Source organism: Acartia tonsa, chromosome 7 (genome assembly GCF_053477335.1).
Source record: "Acartia tonsa isolate MP-2025a chromosome 7, ASM5347733v1, whole genome shotgun sequence".
NCBI classification, from domain to species: Eukaryota; Metazoa; Arthropoda; class Copepoda; order Calanoida; family Acartiidae; genus Acartia; species Acartia tonsa.
Genome location: NC_137266.1, coordinates 28,380,030 through 28,404,919, shown reverse-complemented (window position 1 = coordinate 28,404,919; position 24,890 = coordinate 28,380,030). Strand labels below are relative to the sequence as shown.

Here is a 24,890-nt window from a genome sequence, read left to right as displayed (position 1 = left end):
ATGAAACCTTACTAATCACATTCCAAGTACATTTGTCAATTTTTTTGGGTATTAACATTTTATTGTTTTTTTTTGCAGGGCTCGGCAGCAGCGCGTCCGCCGCCTATATGCCTCAGGGAAATAAAGCTTTTACAATTTCAAAACTCAGTTGGAAGTCTAAACCTTCTTCAAATATAGAATTTTTTTTTCAAATCATTCAAAAGGGTTTAAATTTAAGTCTTAATCTCGGCTGCTGAGCCCATAGGACCTGCATATGTTATTCATAGTTAAAAGTATGTATTTTTTTAAAGATATTTGTTTACCATCATAATAATATTGTCTATCTGTCCGTCTATATATCTATTTTTCTGTTCATCTATCATCTATCTACCTATTATAATATTTCCATTAATCTATCATCCAGTTTCTTTATTATAGAAGAACTCAAACCAATATAATACTTTTTAACAACAAGCTGTTTTAGAAGTTCCATTATTTGACTTTTGCTGTCTATGTATGACGTATGTCTGTCTGTCTATATATTTACCTGTAAATACCTGCAACCCATATAAGTACCCAGACCACCATTAAGCTTGATAACAACCAGCTGAACCAGAAGTTCCATAGAAGTTTACTTAAGCTTCTGTCTATGTATGTCTGTCTGTCTATCTATATATCTACCTGTACATACCTGCAACCCATAGAGGTACCCAGACCACCATTAAGCTTGATAACAACCAGCTGGTTCAGGAGTTCCTTTACTTGAGCTTTATCTGTTACTGAGGGAAGGTCGTTGTAGTTCTTAATCTAAAGAAAAATAACATTATCTACATATGCATTTATCTATCTATGGACCAAAAAAAGGCACCTAATATTTTTCCTCATTAGGTATTTGTCAATTTCAGGAAAAGTCCACACTGACAGATATTTTTCTAAATGTTCTTTGGTATCCTTTCCTCTGTCTATTTTTTAAAACTGAGTAAGTCTCAAAGGTGAATTGGCTAAGGTTCATGATAATAATAATTGTATATTTTAACAAGCATATCATTTTTCTACTGAATTATTTTTACAAACTAACGAGCAGCTATGCTACGAGTAAAGTACTTACGGCATCTTTTGGGAGTCTCTCAATTTTGTCCCAATGAACAGAGGGTCCAGTTTCATTGATAAACTTGCTGAACAGACGCTGGAATCCTTCAAAATTCTTCTCCATCATCTAAACAAGGACAATTATGTCTAAATTATGGCCGCAATTGTATAATATATTAGCTAGCAAACTATTACAATGTACTAATAAGGAATTAATTTAGATTTTTAATATTTTTTTCAAGCTATCCATCTTAAATATTAAATGTTCTGCTACTTTTTAGGCTCCTTGAGCAATTTAATTTGGGCATCATAAATATCAAAATACAACTTTTTCTCAGCAATATTACGCCCTAATCTACTTCTCTCCAACCTATCTATCTCTATGGTTGTCTAGCAATCTGTCTTCTTCTTTTAATCCCTATTAGATGTCCTACCTAACTTCTAAAATTCCTAGGCTAATGAATTCTGGGCTCCCTTATTTAAATCCAACTATATATCTACCTATTTATCAGCCATATTGGATGTCCTAGCAAGCTTCTCAAGCTCCTGTGCCAGAGAAATTTGCACTCACTTATTTCTGTGCAACTATCTATCTCTCAAGGCTTTAATCTATCTATCTACCTCTTTCTCAGCCATATTGGATGTCCTAGCAAGCTTCTCCAGCTCCTGTGCCAGAAAATTTACACTCACTTATATCTGTGCAACTATCTATCTCTCAAGGCATCAATCTATCTATCTACCTCCTTTTCAGCCATGTTGGATGTCCTTGCAAGCTTCTCCAGCTCCTGTGCCAGAGAAATCTGAGCATCCTTCTTTGTAAGCTCTTTGAATTCCATGCTGGGAGTTCTCTGATGGCCAAACAACTAAAATAGAAAGGATAAATCAATAACTATTAGAAACAAGATTAGCTTTCATGAAATATAAATATAGTTTAGGCTTAATTGGTGGTTCGAAGTGTCTTTTATACTTTCAGGGTGGCCACAGACTTTTTTTCAAAATAGCATAAAATAGTATGCAAAAAAAAAGTAAATAGTATGCAATAGTATGTAAAATTTTTAAAAATAGTATGCAATAGTATGTAAATTTTTTAAAAATAGTATGCATTTTAAACAAAATAGTATGAAATAGCAAGCATTTAAAACACTATAGGGCCTTAAAATGTTGGTTAGCTATCAGGAAACCATTACTTTCTTGTCTTCTTATTAGATTGAAAAACATAGTAACAAACACCAACATTCTATTCCTAAAAATGTCACTGAGGCAGTAGAATTAGCAGATCACCAGCATGGTTTCCGCAAAGGTCGCTCTACTGGTACAGCCCTCCAGAGTATTCTGGACCACATTAACAGAGGCCTAAACAGGAAAAAACCTGTCCACAGAACCGTAAGTGTTGCCATTGACCTGTCACGTGCATTTGACACGGTGGACCACAACATCTTACTGGACGACATTAAACATCTGAACCTAAATGATTACATAAAACGGTTTTTATGTGCATACCTGAGAGGCAGACAAACCTACGTTGTATTTAGAAATTCAACTTCTTCATACAGGAAAGTTAAACCCCAGGGTTGAGTTCTCTCCCCCATGTTGTTTAATTTATATATGTCATCTATGCCAGGAATAAGGTATAACCAACAAGCAAAATAAATCTAAAAAAATATTTGGGGGGCAAATGGAGAGGTCGTCAATTTTACGATGTGTTGCCCCCCAACGACAGCTGAAAAACACGTATAGGTTTCGTGACTTTTTTCCGAATTAATTTCGTTATTGGTATGAGCTGCATCTATGCCCTCCCCCCCCTGGAAACATCAGACTAGAAACATATGCAGACGATTCCAACATCCTGAATTCCGGCCCCAAGATAGAACCAATTGTCGAGGAAATAAATCAATACTTGGCAACCCTGAACATCTGGTTTAAAAACAGGAACCTTGAGATTTCCCCGTCAAAATCTTCAGCTACACTTTTCACAACATCTTCAATTGAGTGTAACTTAGATCTAGATGTTCAGATTAATGGTGAACAGGTACCAACAGTCAAGAAACCCAAGTTCCTAGGGATCACATTTGATAACCTACTTTCTTTCAAGCAGCATGCCTCTGACCTTAAAACCAAAGTCCAGTCAAAGACGAACATCCTTAAAGCCCTGACTGGCTCAGACTGGGGCAAAGAAAAGGAAGTGATAGTTAATACATATAAAGCTATTGGTGTATCCCAACTGAACTACTGCTGCCATATCTGGACACCCTCACTAAGCAAGACATCCTGGCAAGGCCTTCAAACAGCTCAAAATGCCGCTCTTAGAGCTGCCACTGGCTGCCATAAAATGACCGATATTGACCATCTACATTCGGAAACAAAGGTCATGAAGGTCCAAGCACATTGTGAGATGCTTAGTAAGCAATTTCTGCTGGCGACACAGAAACCGAGCCACCCTAACAAAGTCGACCTCTCTGCTCCCCCCCCCCCTCCCCGTCAGATGAAGCAGACTCTGTCCTCCAGATTTGGACCTGAAATCAGGCAGATGTCCCGACCTGATATCCCTGAGGAAGAGTATAAAGGGAAGCTCAAACTAATTCACACCAAGTCTGTCCAACAATCAATTAATGAAATGCTGCCTAATAAAGTCCTAAACAGCATACCCCCACCCATCCATGCATCTGAAAAGGAGCTCCCCAGATGCACCAGAGCCACATTAGCCCAGCTGCGCTCTGGATACAGCAACTACCTGTACAGTTACAAGGCCCGGATCAATCCAACTATACAGGACAAATGCCCACTCTGTTTAAACCCTTCACACTCAACGACACACCTGTTTGATTGCCCAAATAACAGGACCGACCTCACTGTCTATGATCTATGGAACCGACCAATGGAAGCTGCCAGATTTCTGAACCTGGCCACACGTGACAACGACGATAATGGATGAGTAGAAATGGGCTAAACAAACAAACAAACTTGGCTTTCTTTTCATGATAAAAAAAATCAGTTTGTTTTAGTTACCTAAAATTTGAAGATTTATCTGAAATCCAAAGAAATAGTGGAAATAGTATGCAATTTCGGACAATAGTGGAAATAGCATATTTTTTTGGAATAGTTTGCATAGTATGCAAAAATAGTGGAAATAGTGGAAATAGTATGTTTGTGGCCAGCCTGTACTTTTGATCAAAAAATAGAAGCAAATGATAACTAACTAAGTATTTATATCCCAGGCTTAAATGAGAGAAGTTGCATTTTATCCATCAAATCAAGTCCAGAAAGCCCAAATAATGGTTTTTATATTGCCTTATCACTGTTTCCCAGTCATTTACCTAAATAAATCCTCTACAACAAAGTGATTAATCAATAAACAACTACTCCAACATAAACTTAATTTGTAGATTTTTAGCACCCCAACCCCCACTTTAAACTCTAAGGGGGTATAGGCAGTCTAATTCCAGTAAACAGTCTTAATTTTCAAAACTAGCACAGATGTTCTAAATATTCTTAAACTATATAACATATACAAGTGTTAATTAGTGTTAAGCTAATCAAAACATAAAAATTATGTATTGATTTCATGTAAACAATTTCATACCTTTTCTAACATTAATGTTATTTATTTATTACAATCTTATAAAGCCAGTTAGTTAGATTATGGGGTATGTTTGAAAATTATTTTGGAAGTATAATAAAGAGAGTTCCCAGTTCATATATGCCCTACTACCGACTTCACCCCGAGAGGCCCCTATGGCTGGGGCAGCAAATGTAAGTGAAGGGGGGAGTCGACATCTTCAAATTTTTAATTCTAATTCTTCAGTTTTTTAGGAGGGGCGCTCATATTATAAGTATTATTTTCCCTTGGTTGGAATTACTATAACGGACGGACAAAAATAACCTCTAGATATAGAGATGCTCTACTAAATTAGTGTAAATACTTAACATCTCGTCAACAAAGCTAAACATATTTATTTATTTTTGCAACTAATAATGATAGATAGATAATTCACTTTCAGTCTAAATTTTAATTTACTTCTAAATTAGTTGACGTCTAAATTACAACTAAATTACTTTAATTCAAAATTATCTATAAATTTCAAAATCATTTGTGTGTGTGTGTGTAAAGAAGTAAAAGTGAAATTTTGTTTTGGACAATTCTAGTAAGTTGAACCTAAATACAAAAAATCTAAATATCAATTCAATTTGTATAATTTTTCATAATAGCGAAGCTTTACTGTAACTTTTACTGCCCGCCAAAACCGCCAGTCCGTCCTTAATCGGCTGTTGTATGAGATAGACTCTTTAGATTAAAAAGAATTTCTCTGACCACAGACCATCTATCATATAACTGTGTCTGTTAATTAGACTTTTAGGCACTGGTGTCCTGGATAGGAAACAGGTTATTTTTGAGTTACGTATGACAAGACCTATATTTCTATGACCGGGCGTGTATGACGGTTCAGCACATAACTTTCATTAAATCACAGATGATCATTTTTGTGGATTTTTTTGAAAATTACTTTTTAACCCATATTTTCATAGTTTTCCCCAAAAAACAATCACAATATTCTCACATTTCCAGCTTAGTTATTCTAAATTCATGCAAAAAAATATAATAGATGACAGCTATAACAAGATCAATAACCTCAATTGACTATTCTAAGATTTGTAGGTAAAACATAGATCCTGGATGTGATACAAGGTTCCTCTGAGGTTCCACCAAAAAAGTTCAAACAAATCAGAACCAGCAATGATTTTGTACAATGTTTTCATTGTAGTATTGACAAGTAAATCACTTCTAGACACCAAGCATATGGAAGACTAGTAAAATTATTTCATTATTGAAACCAGGGAAACTTGACAATTAGGGTTCCAGCTACTGCTCTGGCTCACTTCTTAATCCTGCCTGCATGATTCGTCCTTACCTGAATCATGCTGTTACACTTGCAGACCAACATTATGGCTTTTTACACAGGCAGGTTCACCACCACGTATTAAAACCTTAATCAACAAAAGCCTGAACACTAAGAAACCAGTTATCAGAACAGTGCCAGTTGCCATTTATCTTTCAAAGGCTTTTGACACTGTAAACAATGAGGTTTTACTGCATAATATTAATGCACTAGACTTGAATGAGTACATGCAACGTTTTTTTGTGAATACCTTAGAGGTAGACAACAATTTGTTGTTACCAGAGGATATAAATATGCATACAAATCTGCCGAACAGGCTGACCTACAAGGAGGGGTCCTATACCATATACTATTTGAACTGTAAATTTCATAAATGCCAACACCTCACTCTAATTACATCTAGTTTCCTCTGCTGACAACTCCAACAGCATAGGTCCCATTATTTATCCTTATGTCAAGGACATAAAAGCTTACTTGGCAGTTCTTAATGATTGGGTAAAAAGGCAGAACCCATTCATTTCTTCAGCCAAATCATCTACAATAGTCTTTACCACCTTTTCGAATGAAGCAGGCACTGTAGTCATAGTTGAAACAGTACCATAAGTCAGACATCCAAGGTTCTTAGGTGTTACATGTGACAATCATTTCTATATCGCCCAACTTGTTAAGGAGCCTAGAAACAAACTAAACCACAAAAACAAAATGCTTTAAGCTCTCTCCACCAGAAGGAAAGAAAGTAAGTCATAGTAAAACATAAAAAGCAATTTGTTAGTCCCTGATATTCTACTGCAGTTCCATAGTTAGTAATGCCAGCTGGGACAGCCTACTGTTTGCTGGAAAAGCTGCTCTGAGAACAGCCATCTACTGTCACGTCATGAACCAGAAAGCATTCGTTATCAGCAATATTTTACCATGAACTGCAGTAGATCCAAACTCATTACCCAGAACAGCTAAAACCACCCTGTCCCATTACTTTCAGGTTACAATGTTTACCTGAATACCTTAAAGGCCAGAGTAAACAAGAATCTGGTGCAGTTTGTGTCTGACACTGGCAAGAATTTCACACAACCACCATCATTTCAACTGCAACCACAACCCATCAAAACCTTTAAAAGCAGCCACAATACTGAACTGACTGTTTCCAATGATGATGAGCTGGAACAAGCAATAACACAGGAACTATTAAGACATCATGTCAGCAAGGAACCAATATTGAGCAAGATAACTTGTCAATATTACAAGGAAAACTTTAAACAGAATCATTGCTGATTCTGAAGCATGTTAGTTTAAACTTCATTGGTCGAACCTCAGAGGGACATCTTATTACAGCCAGGAACTATGCTATAACAATTCATGAGGCATGCATGAGGGACTTAACAAGTGAGTATTTTTTTGGGTTAACTACCAAAACAAACTTAAGTTTTGTTTAATTGTTTAGATATTAATTCAAATAACAACTTCAAATAACTTTTACCCACCTACAAGACTACAAGTCTTAGATTAGTTAATTAAATAACATAATCTTTGGTTCAGCTGTCATCTATTATACTTTTCTTTGAATAAATTTAGATTAATTAAGCTGTAAATATGAGAACATTGTGATTTTTTGGGGAAAAACTATGAAAATCTGGGCAAAAAAGTAATTTTTAAAAAAACCCAAAAAAATGATCAGCTGTGATTTAATGGAAGTTATGTGCTGAACCGTCATACACGCCCGGTCATAGAAATATAGGTCTTGTCATACATAACTCAAAAAAAACCTGTTTTCTATCCAGGACACCAGTGTAGGGGAAAATGTGGGCTATTTTCTCGGATCTATGGGTATGGAATAGGCATCTTAAATGTTTTGTAAAGATTCCCTTGCCAGGAAGCATCTATTCTATAAGTCAATGAGTCCTTTTATATGTGTCACAATACTTAAATTGTAAAATTAAAATCATTTTTATATCTGAATTTCATGGACTTTTTCCCACTATCCTAACTTACCAGAACAAATTTTAAAGCTTACAGTTGTACAGAAGAAAACACATTTTACTTAGAAATTATAACAAAGCATAAGAAAATTAAAATGATACAAATTTGATATACGTTGGTTGGTCGGTCTGTTGTCGATCCATCAGACTCGGTTGATTGTTTTCCCTTCTTATTACCTTTCTTTCCTTTTTGTTGGTTCGAACTAGAAGAGTCCAAACTTTTCCACCAACAATTTTAATTCACAGACGGGGTAATTTGAATAAAATTGGACGTAAATGTATTTAAAAATACTCTTATTATTATCATCATATGTTATTTACCTTTTCCTATTTCTCTATAGTTTGCTTTCATTAATGAAATATAAAAGCGTAAGAGTAAATGATAAATTACAACGAGTAATTTTAACAAGGACAACAATGAAAATAAGTAGCGGAGTGAATCAAATATTTTTTTTAGAAATTAAACAAAAGAATATTTATATTAGCCGGCAATGTAATAATCATTAATTTCTTAAATTTTCTTTTTATTGCATGACATAATTGCTGTTTAGAGACACATTGGAATTGTAAATTTCCCCTTTTCTAATCAAAACTATTTTTAGATTTCTTCCTCCCTTCTACTAAAATCTATTTTCAAAATTTTAATGTGCACAGAATGACAAACAGACCGACACACATGACTTATAGTGTAGCTACTCTGCTTAAATTAAGCATTACAAAAAACATTTTAACAAATGAAGTAGGAGCTTTGCGCCACTATAAAAGCTAGTCATTGAGATAATAACAAATCATTCGAGTGAAATTTTGCCAACGTAAAATGAATCAACAAAAAAGAAAAAATTTACTATGTTTGTTTTATATTAAATGTGTTTGTTGTATTTTTAGTAGCGAAGCTACTCTATAATTCGAAATGTCCGTCCGTCCGTCTGTTAGAGACAAAGTGGGGGAAACGTGATTTTCTCGGCTCCTATACATATACATGTTTACAAGGTTTCGTGATTTATTCCATTTATGTCTTTTTAACATACTCAAAAAAAAATTCCAGATGTCTATCAATAAATTTTGAGCTTTGCTACTTATTGATGTTGTCATCCTTGTTTATTTTTTACGTAAAACATATTACTATGATAATCAAAGGCATGCTCAGGAGTTGTGAAATCAATGTTAAGTTTTAACCCCCCCCCCCCCCCAATATTATTTTATAATTGTCAGGGGGCTATTTACTAATTTTTTGAATACCAGTTCCTATCCAAGTCTTTCAAAACAATATACTTGTTTTAACGAAAAATATCAATGCAAGGAAAAGATAAAAAAAAATGTTCTCAATAAATATATTAAAAGTATAACTAGAAATTTTCCATAAGTAAATAAAAATGACACATTACAATTAAGTCATAAAAAAGATAATAAATAAATTCAGGAATCTGGAAGGATATGGCATCAAAAAAATGTTTCGTCCAAAAAGCAACAATTTTAAAATATTATTATTTCACCAATTATTTTGAGATATACCAAGTTCTTGTATACTAGCCAATTCGCCCCTAGCATAGCATCAATAGGAGGGTGCAGTGACAGAAAGATATCCTAAAACCACCCCAAGACTTGAAAAATAAATGTGCTCAAAGCCATCTGGGAACCAATATGAGGCTTTCCTACAATAGATAATGACATCGGTTGAGATCTTAACAGACAAAAAGAAAAACCTGTACTAAAGATATTAGGATACAATTTTGCTTTAGAATATTTGAGTATAGGTCTTTTTGTCGGTTTATCCTTTAAAGTTTTATCACTGACCAATTCATTTGTACGGGACGGGTTTTCAAATTTATTTTGGAAAATCATTATTCTACCCCTCCCCCTCCATTCTTTTTAAAGATGGCATATCCCTTATATTTCTTAAGTATACTGTTAGGCACACTTTAAAATAACTATGACGTAAACTTTATACTTAATTGAGGTAAAAGGATTCGAAATTAAATTAGCTCTTTAATATAATAATTTCTATAATATAGACTAATATAAGTTTTAATTGTTATGAAAAAAGTATGTATTGTATTGTATAAGATAGAATATATGCTTAAAGGTCATAAGACAATATTATACATAAACGGTCTAGTGGTTTGGTAAACAGACCCATACACATCCCATTCTATACAAAATATACTGGTTAAGAAAGTTAAAACTAATTTTTTATTAACAGCTGATAAAACAGATGTAATTTTGAATGTCAAATCTAGCAGCCTTCGAATTAATTGCACTTATGTTCACATAATTCTTTATTGAATGATATGAAAACTACTTGATAATTCACACTAGCAGCTTCGACACTAACCTTTTAGGGCTCTGTATTTAACAGGGTAGAAAAGAGCAGAAAAAATACCTAAATCCATCCCAAGACTTAAATAGAAAAATAAAATTACCTAAAACCACCCCTGGAATGTGAAGGTTCTCTAAAATAAAGATCCCGATCGGTTCAGTGGTTAGTTAGATCTAAAGCAACAGGCAAATTACTTTACTACTTTATAGATCTCATTTCAAGGCTTTACATAGGATAGTGGGGTCAAATCATTCCTCCAAGATAATATTATCCATCGACATATGTAGAGCTTCCATAAAAGATTAAATATATATAGTACATCTATCTACCTATTTCAAAAAGAAAATAAGAGGGAGGTCATTTTCTAGTAAATCCCGTAAAGGTGTGTGTTATAAGGCCTAAAAATAGTAGTAGAACGATAAGGTGCTCTATATATTTGTATTCCCTATTGAATAGAACAATAGGGAAGAAATTTTTTTTTTTTTTTTTGATAACCGTACCTGGAATATCAAGAAATTTCTATCAAACGCTTTGTTTGGCTCAAATTGACACAAATAAAAAAAAATATAATTATAATAAATCAACCTGTAAAGAATGGCTTCTTTCTTTGTTTAATGGTATAGATTGTTCTTAACCTTTACCTTGTACCTATAGAAAACATTATTATTATAATTATATTTTTTTTAAATTTTTGTCAGTTTGAGCCAAACAAAGCGTTTGATAGAAATTTCGTATTTTTCAAAGATATTCCAGGTACGGTTATCAAAAAAAAAAAAAAAATTTCCCTATTGTTCTATTCAATAGGGAATACAAATATATAGAGCACCTTATCGTTCTACTACTATTTTTAGGCCTTATAACACACACCTTTACGGGATTTACTAGAAAATGACCTCTCCCTTTCTAAAAAAAATTTAGATCTTACCCTTCTTCCAAACTTTTTATCTGCTGCCGCGGTCATTATCAAAGATTTTCTGGATTTATTTGATTATCAAAATTTAAATATTTTATTTATCATACCGTATTATAGACAGCTTTCCGCGAATATTAAGATTAAACCAGTTTTGCTAGTCCCAAAAAGGTGTTAATTTTATGATATTTATTTTAATATTCGTGAAAAAATTTCTATAATCACGATGCTATAGATTTTTTTCAGTATAGCTGATAAGAAAAAAACATCTACATTTAAGGAAAATGAAACAACTGTAGTTTGTTTTTGTTTAAATATTTAAATACTTCCACATTTTAATATTTATAAAAAGTACAGTTAAATAAAATCATTTACATAGATAGGTAAAGAATAAGGAAAAACTGTATAATTGGTGTACTTTTAATGTTATACCATAACTTATACCTAAGTAACTATTTTCAGAAATGAGCCAAGAAATCTTGCAATAATGCTTGTTGTCATAAATCCTACAACCATCATATAAATAGTTCTTTGACGGTTTATTAGTGTTTTTGGGGAGGAAACCACCACCATCCCAAGAGAAATCTCCCCTTGAAAATGACCACCTTTCGTGAATAGTCCTTTTCGTGGCAACGCCCCTTAAGGGGCCATTCGTCGTATTTTTAAAATGGCTTTTTATAGGTTATTTTAGATTAGGTTAGATTGGGTTATGTGATTGCCCCAGAGGGTTAGGCAATTGGCCCCGCAGGGTCTAGAAATAGGAGAAAACCTACTTAAAAAATACGAAGAATCGTCCCTTGCCACGAAAGGTACTATACCCCACCATTCTTTTAAAATATAAAATTGGAAATGGGGAGGAGGGGTTGATCCCCAACATCTAATGCCCCTAGATGAATCTAGTGGCGTACCTGCTAGTAATTTACTAAGGCCATAAGTTGTGTTCTAAAATTTTTTTAATGTTCACTAATTCTCAAGATACCTAACTTTTTATTAGTCCTAGAAAGGTTTTATACTATTTTACAGCGGGGTGAGAGGAGGGGTTAAAGTTTATTTTATAAAAAATCTTATTTACCTCAAGAGTTACGGGCGAAAAGATAAATTGAATTATAGAGTAGCTTTGCTAGTGCTACTAAAAAAATATTCTACCAAATTATTCGTTTCCCTTTCAAATATAAATTCTATTAAATTTATGACCACATGAAAGTATGAATATCTATTATGTTCTACTTATCACTATTTGTATAATACTAAATAGGTATAAAAATATATATCTATATTATTATATTTTTGCTAACTCAATAATCAATGTTAACTTTCCCTTTTGTTCAAAGTAGCACAGCTACTCTATGATACTAAATTTGGGCATTTAATTTTAATTCAAAGAGAGGAAATAACCTTATTAATAGGAACAATGGTTGAAGACCTTTATTTTTTCTAAGGACTAAAGAAAGATAGCTATCTGAGATACTATGAATTATGGACATTCACGAGACAACCAATTATTGTTAATAAGCTTCTTGCTAAGAATTTTAATAAATGTTAACACCCCCCCCCCCCTCACCCTGAGGGCCACCAGCCTTTCTCTTTTTTTACCTCTTTAAGAAATACACATTACACACCCCATGGAAAACCCTATACACGCCGCTAATTAGACCTGTTTATAGGTAGAAGCATTCTAACTAGGTCCTGTATTAGCATAAAATGCAGTGGATTTTTTTTCCAATTAAAAAAATATTGAAGGTACCTACAGCTAAAAAAATGTCCTTGTACTGTACTAACAAGTATTGCATAGATCACACTAGGGTGGCTCTATATATTTCAGAGATAGAGTGAACATTAGATTATAAATAACACTGGTACCCATAGTTATATAAACATGTTATCTTATTTGTTGACTCAAAACTTAGAGTATTCTTATTGAATTTTGATTGTTTTTGTTACAAACAAGAAGTGCCCATACTTTTCAACCAATATTTTTAAGAAGGGATAATTATGCTTACTTTAATTGAGGCTGTACATAATTTTTTTCCATGTCTTATCCTTCAAGGTGTATTTACTTTATTGGAAAACCTATTTAGTTATTTTAAGTGGTGTGAATTCACTTCCGCAAAACATGAAGACACAATATCAAATAGGCAAACAAGATTTAAATTAGAAAATGAAAATAAAACGAAGGAATATGGGATTTTTTTGCATATGTGATGATATTTATGCGAAAATAAGTAGCAAAGTAAAACCACCAAAAGAACCAATTTAAGAGTTCCTTTAACGACAAAATTAAAAAAGTGAATACAAGCTTCAAGTATATACTTATATATAAAATATCATTTATAAAATAAGTCCACCCAATTATATTATGATAAAAAGTAAATAATAGAAAAAACAAACATTTGCTTATTATATATGTTTACTTAATAGTCATTTGATATTTATTTTTATATTAAAGAATGCGCTAACTTGTTAATTTATTCATTTTAATGTATATTATTACTGATCATTTTAAAAATAAACACGAACAAATATATGCATAAGTAGGGCGTTATAAACAAACGTCTGAAGGCCATTTTAAAGTCAATTTATGTGAAATTCGGCGATATTACACAAAGTACCTTCTTGAGCACTACCCCCCCCCCCCCCCTCCCCCTTTAAATCAGGTATAGGCCCCGCAGGCATAACATACACGAACGGAGTGACGTACGTATGAACCCTAATTATACAGTTGCTGCAATTGTGACAGCTAAAGTGTTTCGTTAAGATCTCTAAAATGGTTCAAAACCTAACCCGGACCAATAGAAAGCTGCCTTCAAATTTGAAACTGTACAATTTGCTGTTAAAGAGATAATATAGTAAAACATCAAAAAATCAACTTCTTTGGTATGTGGCGTATTTTTTTGATTGCTTTAATGGCTTATAGACTTAAAACGTCATTTTATCATGTGATCAAATCAAAATTTAGTTTAGTTAGTAACGAAATAAATACAATACTGTAAAATGCTAAAATATATCAAATATAAAAACTAAATTTTAAAACAATTATAATGATATTATAACAAATCGACATGATATTAATAATACAAAAAATCTTCTAATTTTAAGCAACTAAAAAATCTTCCAAAAAATGAACACAACACACGAAAATGTACGACTCACTTTTGCCCACTATTACCAACAACTACTATTAGAGAGACGGCTTTAAAAACTATTGAGACTTCAAAATTTATGCTCTTTCAATACTAAAATTTTTTCCAATTAGCAAAATTAAGATTTTTTTTGTAAAAACACCTAAGCTGATTGGCCCAAACAATATCATAAGTAGGGATATTAAAATTATGTCTACTGCTGCAATGTCAGACGTATTTAATATCAATTAATATTTAATAATATTAGGGGAAATGTCTTGGCCTACTAACAAACGCAAATTATTACCACTAAACAATATGATTTTAAGATCAAATCAGTGTAATACATTCTATTTGTAGGTTTCTCGTACTTTTAAAGCTATTTTTTCATAACTTTTTAGCAGTTCCATAAAAACACCCATACCCAAAAAGGGAAGTAAAGATAGAAAGAGAAAATTGTAAGTGTGTAAGCAAAACTCGTATGACGAGATTTTTATATGCCCGAAAAGATGACTAAGTGTGCGTACAACGACGCCAAATATATTGCTTATTAAAATAGCGATTGTGCAGGGAATTTAAAAACAGAGTAGATAAACAAAGATATTATTATCATCTAAATAAGATATCCCTTGTTGAGGGTTTAGTTAAAAGTGAATGATTTCGGTGCATTGTATTTTGAAACATATTGTAAGTTTTAATATTTCATACCATGATGCATTGAAAATATTCAGCATATATAACACTATACAATAAGATTCAGTAATATCAATAAATAAATACATAAGTGATGTTTTATCATTATAATTTACTAATCAACCACTTGATTCGATATTTTTTGCATTTGTAAATTGAAGTTAAGCAATAAACTTTAATTAACTGCATTTCTAATAGAAAACCAAATTATGTTCTATCATTGAACTATTCCTAATATTTTTCTAATATGTTATATTGTAAGACAACTCTATGGATAAAATGCGTGTCTTTTTTTCTCCAGACTTGGGACCACGATTACAGGGATAGTACAATGGAAGATGAATCAAACCTATCATCATAATCTATAAGTCTAACAAGGATGACAACATCCATAAAAGCGAAGCACTGAAACGGTAGAACAAACGGACATGAACACTTATATAGTGTCAGAACTGAATAATCAGAATATAAATGTATAAGAGTTGAAGCAAAATTGTAAGTAAATTTGTTGAAAAATTGCTTTATACAGGATAATGTTTATGGACATACTTACATATTTATGACTTGATTATAGAGTTGCTTCGCTTATAACATTGTACTTTGTTGTCCCAGGAATCAATATACCAAAAATGAGATCAATCGGATGATTAGATCACATAAAAATTTGTTGTTAAAAAAAAGTAAAAAAATCAACATGTTTAAAATGGACGTACGGACATTTTGGTAATGATTATAGAGTTGCTACGCTTTCTAAATCGTACCTTACTACTAAAGGAATCACCATGCAAAGTTTAAAATCGATAGGACAATTCTAACAAGCCTAAATTAACGAAAAAAGATATCCGTTACGGACGGACGGACGTACGGACGGACCGACCCTAATTATAGAAAAGCTTCGCTTTTAAAAATAACATAAAAATACTAGGTATATTTATCTAATATGCTCGTAAACCAACAATTCTGTTAGTCTGAAGAGATATATAAATTAATTTTTCATAAAGATTATTTATGGTCTCTAATTTACTTATCCCTGCATTCCTGATTTTTTTTAAATTCACGTTTTCAACTGACTTGCGTGAATTATATAAGTAGTTTTCTAGTGTAATGAACGTACTAGGTTTTTTTAAAAGATATAAGACAATTAGATTGATAATTATAAATGTAGTATTGATATGTTCATTATTATACATATACATCGATAAATGAATCAAGATATTCAAAATTTGATATATATAGAAAGATAGTTGGATTATTATGAATAGGTAGATCATTGGATAGATAGACAATGATAATATGAATATCAAAATTAATATGGAAATAAATGAAATTATAAATATTAGAAAATATATTTGACAATGGGAAAAATGTAAAACGTAAAGATTTAAAGAAGACTCTTAAAAGCAAAGATCTTGGCCTAAACTTACATACAACATAAAAATATAACAACTGAAATGTTGTTATTTCTTTATTTCTTTATTTTACTATTTTGTTATTTCACTTTACCATGATTATATTTGTATTAGGGTAGGTAATTATTTTTCAATCGAAGCATTTCTATAATTAGGGTAGGTCCGTACGTCCGTCACAAACGGATAGCTTTTTTAGTTAATTTAGGCATGTTAGAATTGTCCTATCGATTTTAAACTTTGCATGGTGATTCCTTTAGTAGTTAGGTACGATTTAGAAAGCGTAGCAACTCTATAATAATGTCCGTACGTCCATTTTAAACATGTTGATCTTTTTACTTTTTAACAACATTTTTTTTGTGATCTAATCATCCGATTGATCTGATTTTTGGTATGTTTATTCCTGGGACAACAAAGTATAATGTTTCAAGCGAAGCAACTCTAAAATCAAGTCCTAAAAATGTAAGTATGTCCATAACATTATCCAAAGCAGTTTTTCATCAAATTTACACTTACAATTTTGCTTCAACTCTTATACATTTATATTCTGATTATTCAGTTCTGACACTATATAAGTGTTAATGTCCGTTTGTTCCACAGTTGCAGTGCTTCGCTTTTATGAATGTTGTCATCCTTGTTACTTATGTAACTTCATATAAATAGAACGATATAAAATCAGATTTTCTAAAAAAATAATCCAACACGACACGACAAGTTATATTATGAAAGACAAGTTTTAAGTTATAAAATGAAACAAATGTGCTTTATAGAACTCCTTAGTAACAAATCAAATAAAAATCCCATTTCAAATGAGTACAATAAGATTTTCTAAGATGTTTTATTTTGTCATGTTGCTTTTTAATTATTTTTCAATTATTACAGAGCGCTGTCATAATTGAATATATAATTCTAGCGGCTACGCCTCTAGAAGCCTCTTTTGAGGGGGGGGGGGCGCAAGTCGTATTCCCCTCTCCCATTTTTGTTTAAGTTTTAAAAAGAAAAAGTAAAAAAATATGGGGGGGGGGGGTTATTTTAGTTGCGAGGGTGGATATACACCCTTCCTCAAAATAGATGACAAACTTTCCTGGACCCATAAATAAGAAGCTCCACTGTAAAGGAAAACCATATTGGTTCTGCGGTTAGCGAGATCTTACGCAACAGACAAAAAAATCTTAGGTACTAAGTATTTTATATAAGATAAAAAAAAACTTGGCTTTTTCATCTTAGCAACTAAAATAGGCGTTTAAAAATACGCAACAGATGAGAAAAAAGTCATGTGAAAATTTTTGTCTTTTTATCTAGGATTTTACTTTTATTTTTTTTCTCTTCAATTCATTTTTTCGCTTTTTCATTCGTTTACTTAACAGCTTTGGGGAATTTAGTGAATTTTGATTGGTTGGATAATCAGGTGGGTGTTCAAACGTTTCAACCACTAATTTTAATCTACTGAAGGAGTAATTTTTCTATTATAATTGGGGGATGTAAATCTAATTATCGGCCATTGTCTTAGCCATGAAGATCCCTGTTTCTCCCCTGCACTGATGTTACAAAATCCTAGATGAAGTTATCGTAAAATATTGTGTAAATATCTAAAATTGTCACGTGTAGACTTGATGTAGACACGAGAGAAAGGAAAGTTGCTCTGCGTCGCAACGAAGTAAAGTGAAACGCAGGGGATAATACAATGGCCAATAAATTGATGTACATTACATCCACAATGATTATACTTAAACTATCCCCTAAGTAGAATACAATTATTGGTCGAAGCATTTGGACACTCAACTTAATGAACCAACCAATCAACATTAAATTAAGTACCCAAATTTGTTGATTCGACATTTAAGAAAACGTTACCTATTATAAAACTTTGGGGACTAGTGTATTATAAAACTTTGGGGACTAGTGTAATAAACATTCTAATGTCCCCAGCCTGCCTGAGCAAAACGAGATTTTTCTGACCATAATCGGGGGATAGATTATTAGATATACAGATAAAGAAAACCAAGGACAATTATGTCTAAAGTTTTAACAAATTAACTGATTATTTGATAAAATAAGGCGAAAAATGTCTACAAGTAACGCATTAATAACCAGCTACCAATATTTTTAAAAGCGAAGCTTTTCTATAATTAGGGTCGGTCCGTCCGTCCGTCTGTAACGGATAGCTTTTTCCGTTAATTTAGACATGTTAGAATTGTCCTATCGATTTCAAATTTTGCATGGTGATTCCTTTAGTAGTTAGGTACGATTTAGAAAGCGTAGCAACTCTATAATCATTACCAAAATGCCCGTACGTCCATTTTAAACATGTTGATTTTTTTACTTATTTAACAACAAATTTTTATGTGATCAAATCATCGGATTGATCTGATTTTTTGTATATTGATTCCTGGGACAACAAAGTATAATGTAATAAGCGAAGCAACTCTATAATCAAGCCCTAAAAATGTAAGTATGTCCATAAAAATTATCCTGTATCAAGCAGTTTTACAACAAATTTACTTACAATTTTGCTTTGACTCTTATAAATTTATATTATGATAATTAAGTTCTAACACTATACAAGTGTTAATGTCCGTTTGTCCTACCGTTTCAGTGCTTCGCTTTTATGGATGTTGTCATCCTTGTTCATATATAAAAGCATGAGCTAGTACCTCAAAAGCTCAGCTTAAAAATCTGTCTTTTTAAAATCTACATAACAACAGTACCTACCTAAGGAGTCATGAAAAAAATAATAAGCAGATTTTTGAAGTCTTTCTATCTCAAGCCCATAACCTTTTCCAAAAACAGACTGAAACCTTACTATTACACAGCTTAATCAAAGGATTTAAACTTTTCTAAAAACCAAAACAATCTGTCTTTTTTGCAAAGGATATCTTTAGTTAAATGTATTTGTATATTACCTACCTAAGTATTTTACAATTTTATTTTGAGAAACCTTATTACCTTCCCCAAACATTACATAAGGTATTTAAAAAAGTAAACATTTTAGCTATTTATTTCTGGAGTTATCGCATAACTACCATTATAAAGTAACAGGAAGTATGTCTTTTGGTACATGTATGTATAAAAATAGCATCACCCTAAACTTATTTTACTTTTCCAAAATCAAATTTAAAGTGGAGGGTAAACTTACTAAGATATGGACAATTTACGGATCAATATCTATAATACAAAGTAGCTTGATGTCTGACTGTCCGTCTGTCCCTTAAGATCTTGGTAACCACTGAACCGATTGGATTCTACTCTTCAGGGAATATACCTAAGGGTCCTGTGGTGGCAGTACCAGAGGTACTTAAATCTTTTTTTTTATTACCTCTTGGGGCAAAACCCCTAGATGCTAGAGGCGAAGCCGCTAGTTTGTAAATGAACTAAAAAAAACAAGGATATAACAATCTTTAAAACTCGCTATGAAGAAAAAATGTACGAATATACCTACTTACGTTGAAAATTAGCTGCTCTACTATAATAACTAACTTACCCTGCCTCTTGGGCTTGTAGGGGTGACTTGTGTGCCCTTGTTGCCCATCCCCGGCATGATTGGGGTTGTCTGGGGAGACTGGGGCACTGCTTCCTTTACAACACTTCCAGGGGCAACATCACCCCTCTGGGGAGCTGTTGGGGGTGGGGTGCCCTCCATCTTTGGTGTACCTGAAAGTAAAAAGGTAAATTAGAAATAATTTTTATGTTCAAATAAAGACACTTAAATCTAGATGAAAACTACCTAGATAATTTACCATGATATTAAAATGTACAATATTTTCCTACTTATATAAAAACATGGGTACCTAAACTATTTGATATTGCAATTATGTATAAAAAAAAAGATAGGTAGTATGAAATGTTCCCTCTCTTTCGATCAATAAAATCATCCTTCAATTATGCATTAATATATATCATTAATCTTTAAAGAATGCATAAGTAAGGTAGGTACTAGAATTTATACAGTGAAGAATTCAAAACAAAAACATTTCTTTAGCGCTTGGAGTTTTATATATTATGAATTATGAAAAAAACAATTTATATTAGGCATCATATTTTCATAGCTTATGGATAAAAGCTCGACTTCTAATGTTTTTTCTTGAATAAGTAATTAATAAAAAATTCCACTTTAAAGCAAAATGAGTATATTAGAATTTCAAAATGTATGAAAACATAAAATGTCAATATAGACTAGGCATATAAGAATTGATATATTTGGAAAACTACATGGTAAAAAGTTCTAAGAATATATTTTAATTGTGTGATAAGAGGAAAAATCCTGGGAACCTCTTGTTACACACTTATATTAACTATCGTATCCAACTTTAGTAAAACGCACTTTTTAATTATATTATAGGAGTATTTTACATATTTATGTCCGTTTTTAATCATGGCATATAAGCATTTCAGTAGATTTGACCTTAGAAGCATATTTAATTATTTTCTTTAAACTTAACTCTAGCTTTATTCTAAAGATTTTTCTGAATCCAACTCAATTTTAAATTTTCTTTGTCCGTCATTAGTAAGCAATCTTAGTCGGTTGATGGACCGACACACCATAACTAAATGGTGGTGCCGGTAAATCAGCCGGACAATTCTTAATTCTTAATTGATTTTCGTTTTGCTGGCGTTCTTACCCAAATCCCCCCGCCCACCCACCCCAAACCAGCCTAAAGATCAGCCGTCGGAACTCGTATTGCCCTTTGATGCTTGGATCAGCTACAATGAACTGGTTCAGGATAAGGACGGTAATCGAGGGGACGAACATATACGGCATGTCGGCCTTAACCGGCCACAATCGCATACGTGATTGGGGGAGCTTTACTATAATAAGCTCTCCCATGACATCATCTGTAGGATTTTGGTAAGTCAATAGCATTGGAATTAATCTCTCGTCTAATGATTAGGTATTCATTAATAAATATTGTAACTAGTTAAATGTAAAATGGATGGACTAACAACATCATATGTTTTTGGTCAATCCATATAGTCAGTGGACTATTTTAATCTTCATGCAATATTGTACTATTCCAAAATCCGAAATAAATATTATTATTATTATTAAAATCTTCTTCGTCAAAATGGCTAAATTGTACATTAATGCACAAAAAAAATAATATTTTTAATAATGCTAAAAATATTTGTTTTAATTAGAATTAACATGTGTAAGCAAATTAAATGACATTGAAATTCTTTAGCAATAAGGTGTTTAGTTTATGGTGCCATTCAATATACAACAAGGATGACAATAGTCATAAAAACGTGAATATATTAAATGTATAATCAACTCTGAGTAGAAAGGTTGGTTCTTAGAAGTGGATTCTAGATTAATTTAGAGTGGTAACAACATTTTCAGTATGGCTTAGAAATCGATTAATATCCACTGGCTTAGACATACTGAGAAACCATGTAATAGACAATTTTTTCTAGGAATAATAAAACAAATCATACATGTATACATATATATATATATAATATAATATATATACCAGTTTTTTGGCCTGGGCCAGGGGCCTTCGCCTATTCGGGGCCATCAAATTGGGTTTAATCTCTATTTTTTTTATTTTACTATTCGCGGAAAGCTGTATATAATACGATGTGTTAAATAATGTAATATCTAGTCTTAATAAGAATAACTGACAAATAACCTATAAATACTTGAAGTTTAGGTAAATATTAACATTTTTCTATCACAGTTGTAACTCATCCCTATTCACATGAAAAATATATTAAGGAAGACAACATCAATAAGAAACAAGGCTCTTAATTGTAAAAGTAAGAATAGCAAAGCAAAGAGAAAAATGGAGATCGTAACCGACAGACGGACAGCAAGAAACGATTATCTATGGTATTTACGAATCTTTACACACAATTTCAATTGTCTATCTTTAAAAGCAGAATAGAAAATTGTATTTAAGAGTAGTACCGATAGACCGAATGAAAATGTGATTAATAGAGCAGACGTGCATTGGTACATAAAGTTTTCAGAAAAAAAACCACCTTTCTGTCTTAATTACCTAGCAGAATAAAAAAAACATATTTCACCTATAAATATTTTATTATATGTCATCTATAGCATTACAGACAATCAAAACTGACAAACTTATAAGAGCATCTTAGAAAATCATATATTTCCAACATCACTTAAATTGCCGCCTGGACATTACCGAAAGACTGACGGAATAAGAAAATTATACAGTAGATGATCATCGGTATAGGGAATTTTTTTAAGCAGCCGTCACTCTTAGAAAGTCGTTAAGAAAATCACGTAATCGACAGACGGCATTTTAAAATTATAAAAAAGCTTCGTCTTTATCAATATACATAGAAAGATGAGGAAAGAACTCACCTTGTTGCTCAGCCATTGTAAAACTAAACTATCAAAAACAGACAACACACAAATACAATATCACAGTTACGAGATACAATGAGAAATAAAATCTCCAAAGTTTTCAATTTGACTAGAATAGCATAATAAAATCTGAAAAATAAAAAAGTCACGTCAATAGTGGGAACATTTAAAATTAAAATAGAGGTGTTACTCAAAATTTTAAAGGTTTAAGGTCTAATAAATAAATTAGGTAGGTAATGAGTTCAGAGTATTTATTTTTGCTATTTAGCATTTTTGCTTAAAAGTAAAGAGTATGTAAAGGAACGTAAATATTTAAAGGGCTACTGCAGAATTTAAAAATCTGAAATTAAACTTAAAATGTAAAATGTGCAAAAATACCAGAAAACTATCCCCAATCTTTAGGTTGAAAATGAAATAGCCTTAAATCATCACGAAAATATATCTAAAGTTTCCCTGAAATAGATATCTTAATCGGATTAGAGGTTAGCGAGATCTTAAAGAACAGACCAAAAACATCCTACTTCATAGAATCATACCTAATACATTTCATGTGTGTCCTTTTTTGAAATATAAGTTGGTTCTTTTTAAATTCATAAATTTTTAACAACTTGACTGTCCCTTTAATTTAGAGAAAGTCAAGTCTACATCTTTTGGGTACCGTATGATTTCTAACAATTCAGCCAGATTCATAAGCAGCATATTTCTAACCTAAGGTGAATTCTTAAAAAAAAAGTTAGAGTTGCTTTTTTCAGTTATCCCTACAATAAGAGGGAAGATGCCTCTCTAACTTCATTCTAAATTGTTAATGTTCTTATCTGTCTGAATTTGACAAGGTACAATCAATGTTTTTTAGATCAGAGGTGGATTCTTTAAAAAAATTAGGGTCGCTAAGTGTAAAAAATTCTCCAAAATCACATAAAAATCTTTAAAAATTAAACAAAATTTTATGTTAATACCTAACCCTTTTATGCTTTTATTTAATTTTTGTAGATTTTTTATGCGATTTTGGAGGATTTTTCACAAAAATAATTTTGCCTCACTTAGTGACCCTCTTAGAGTAGGAATAACTAAAAAAGCAACACATACAAAATATTCTCTCTATTTTATTCTAATTAGCTGAAACGCATAAATACTTGTAGGAGGCGAGGCTAGACTTAGTGAAAATGAAAGCGTCAATTTCTGTCTCTAAGGGCATTTTAAGTTTTAACTTTTATCATGCCTATAAGCTTTCATTAAAGTTCTTCGATATTTACGGAGTTCTTTATACGATTTTTAAATAGCTTTATGACTCAAGCAGTTTTTTTCAGAGGGTTGTTTTGACAGAAGCTAGAATAAAATAGCTTTACAAGTTTCCTTAATTTAAGTCTTTACATTGTTTTATACCTAATATTACCCTAAATACACATTTAAAATATGGCCTTTAATATTTCAAGAATTTTCGGACTTTCTTTCTGTATTGATTGCATAAAAAAAAACGCGCGAGTTAAAAATTCTAAAAATATCTGAAAACATTACTATTATCACGTGTGTTCTTTTTAATTGTTTTTTAATGAATTGTCCATTTCTTTTATGAGTTAAAAGTTAAAATAGTCTTAAAGTAAATCTTGGGTGATTCTAGACTGTTCAACTTAATTTTCAAGAAAAATATTCAGTCTTTCTTTTTACAAGCTCTTATTACCTATTCGAAATTCTATTGAAAACGTGCAAATCAAAGTACTTTTGCATAAAGAGTACTTTGTGTCGTCAATTGATTAAGAGTGTAGGTATGCAAAATGAGAAATCTACAAGGTACAAAATACTTGAACAAAATATGAAAAACATTTATAAATTGTGAAGAAAAAATAACAAACTAAAATAAAAAAAATATTTTTGTTTAGGTATTGTTTATTATTAAATGTTAAATTAATAAATCTTTCAGTCAATAAAAATGAGTAGGTACCTAGGTTAGTAAACAATTTGGAATATAAAAAATTAAATTTGAATTTTTGAAAAACCTATACCTATTACTTATAAAAAAAAACGCATGTTAAATAAATAAATAACATGTATATAATCAAAAACTTTAAAAACTATTGACTTATAACAATTTTACGATGCTTAAATCTTTAATATTGTGCTCTACATATAACAAATGAAATTAATTATGATATGCCTAATTGTAGTTATCCTTTATTA

General features: G+C 31.8%; 1 protein-coding gene across 3 annotated transcripts in view; it reads right to left on the bottom strand.

The window, feature by feature from the left end:
- The window catches only part of UGP (UDP-glucose pyrophosphorylase), a 31,435-nt gene extending 8,581 nt beyond the window's left edge, over positions 1-22,854 (bottom strand). Inside the window, exons 1-5 of one of the 3 annotated variants that reach the window (XM_080168111.1) lie at positions 22,713-22,854; positions 19,863-20,032; positions 1,809-1,931; positions 1,088-1,195; positions 671-786 (exon numbers count right to left, since the gene is read on the bottom strand). In XM_080168111.1, coding sequence (XP_080024237.1) covers positions 671-786; positions 1,088-1,195; positions 1,809-1,931; positions 19,863-20,032; positions 22,713-22,728 — 533 coding nt within the window. In that variant the 5' untranslated portion in view covers positions 22,729-22,854. Of the gene's footprint in view, positions 1-670; positions 787-1,087; positions 1,196-1,689; positions 1,932-11,178; positions 11,241-19,862; positions 20,033-22,712 lie in introns of those variants that run through there. The other 2 variants (XM_080168114.1, XM_080168113.1) reach the window with 2 other exon arrangements.
- Positions 22,855-24,890: the final 2,036 nt, after the last annotated feature.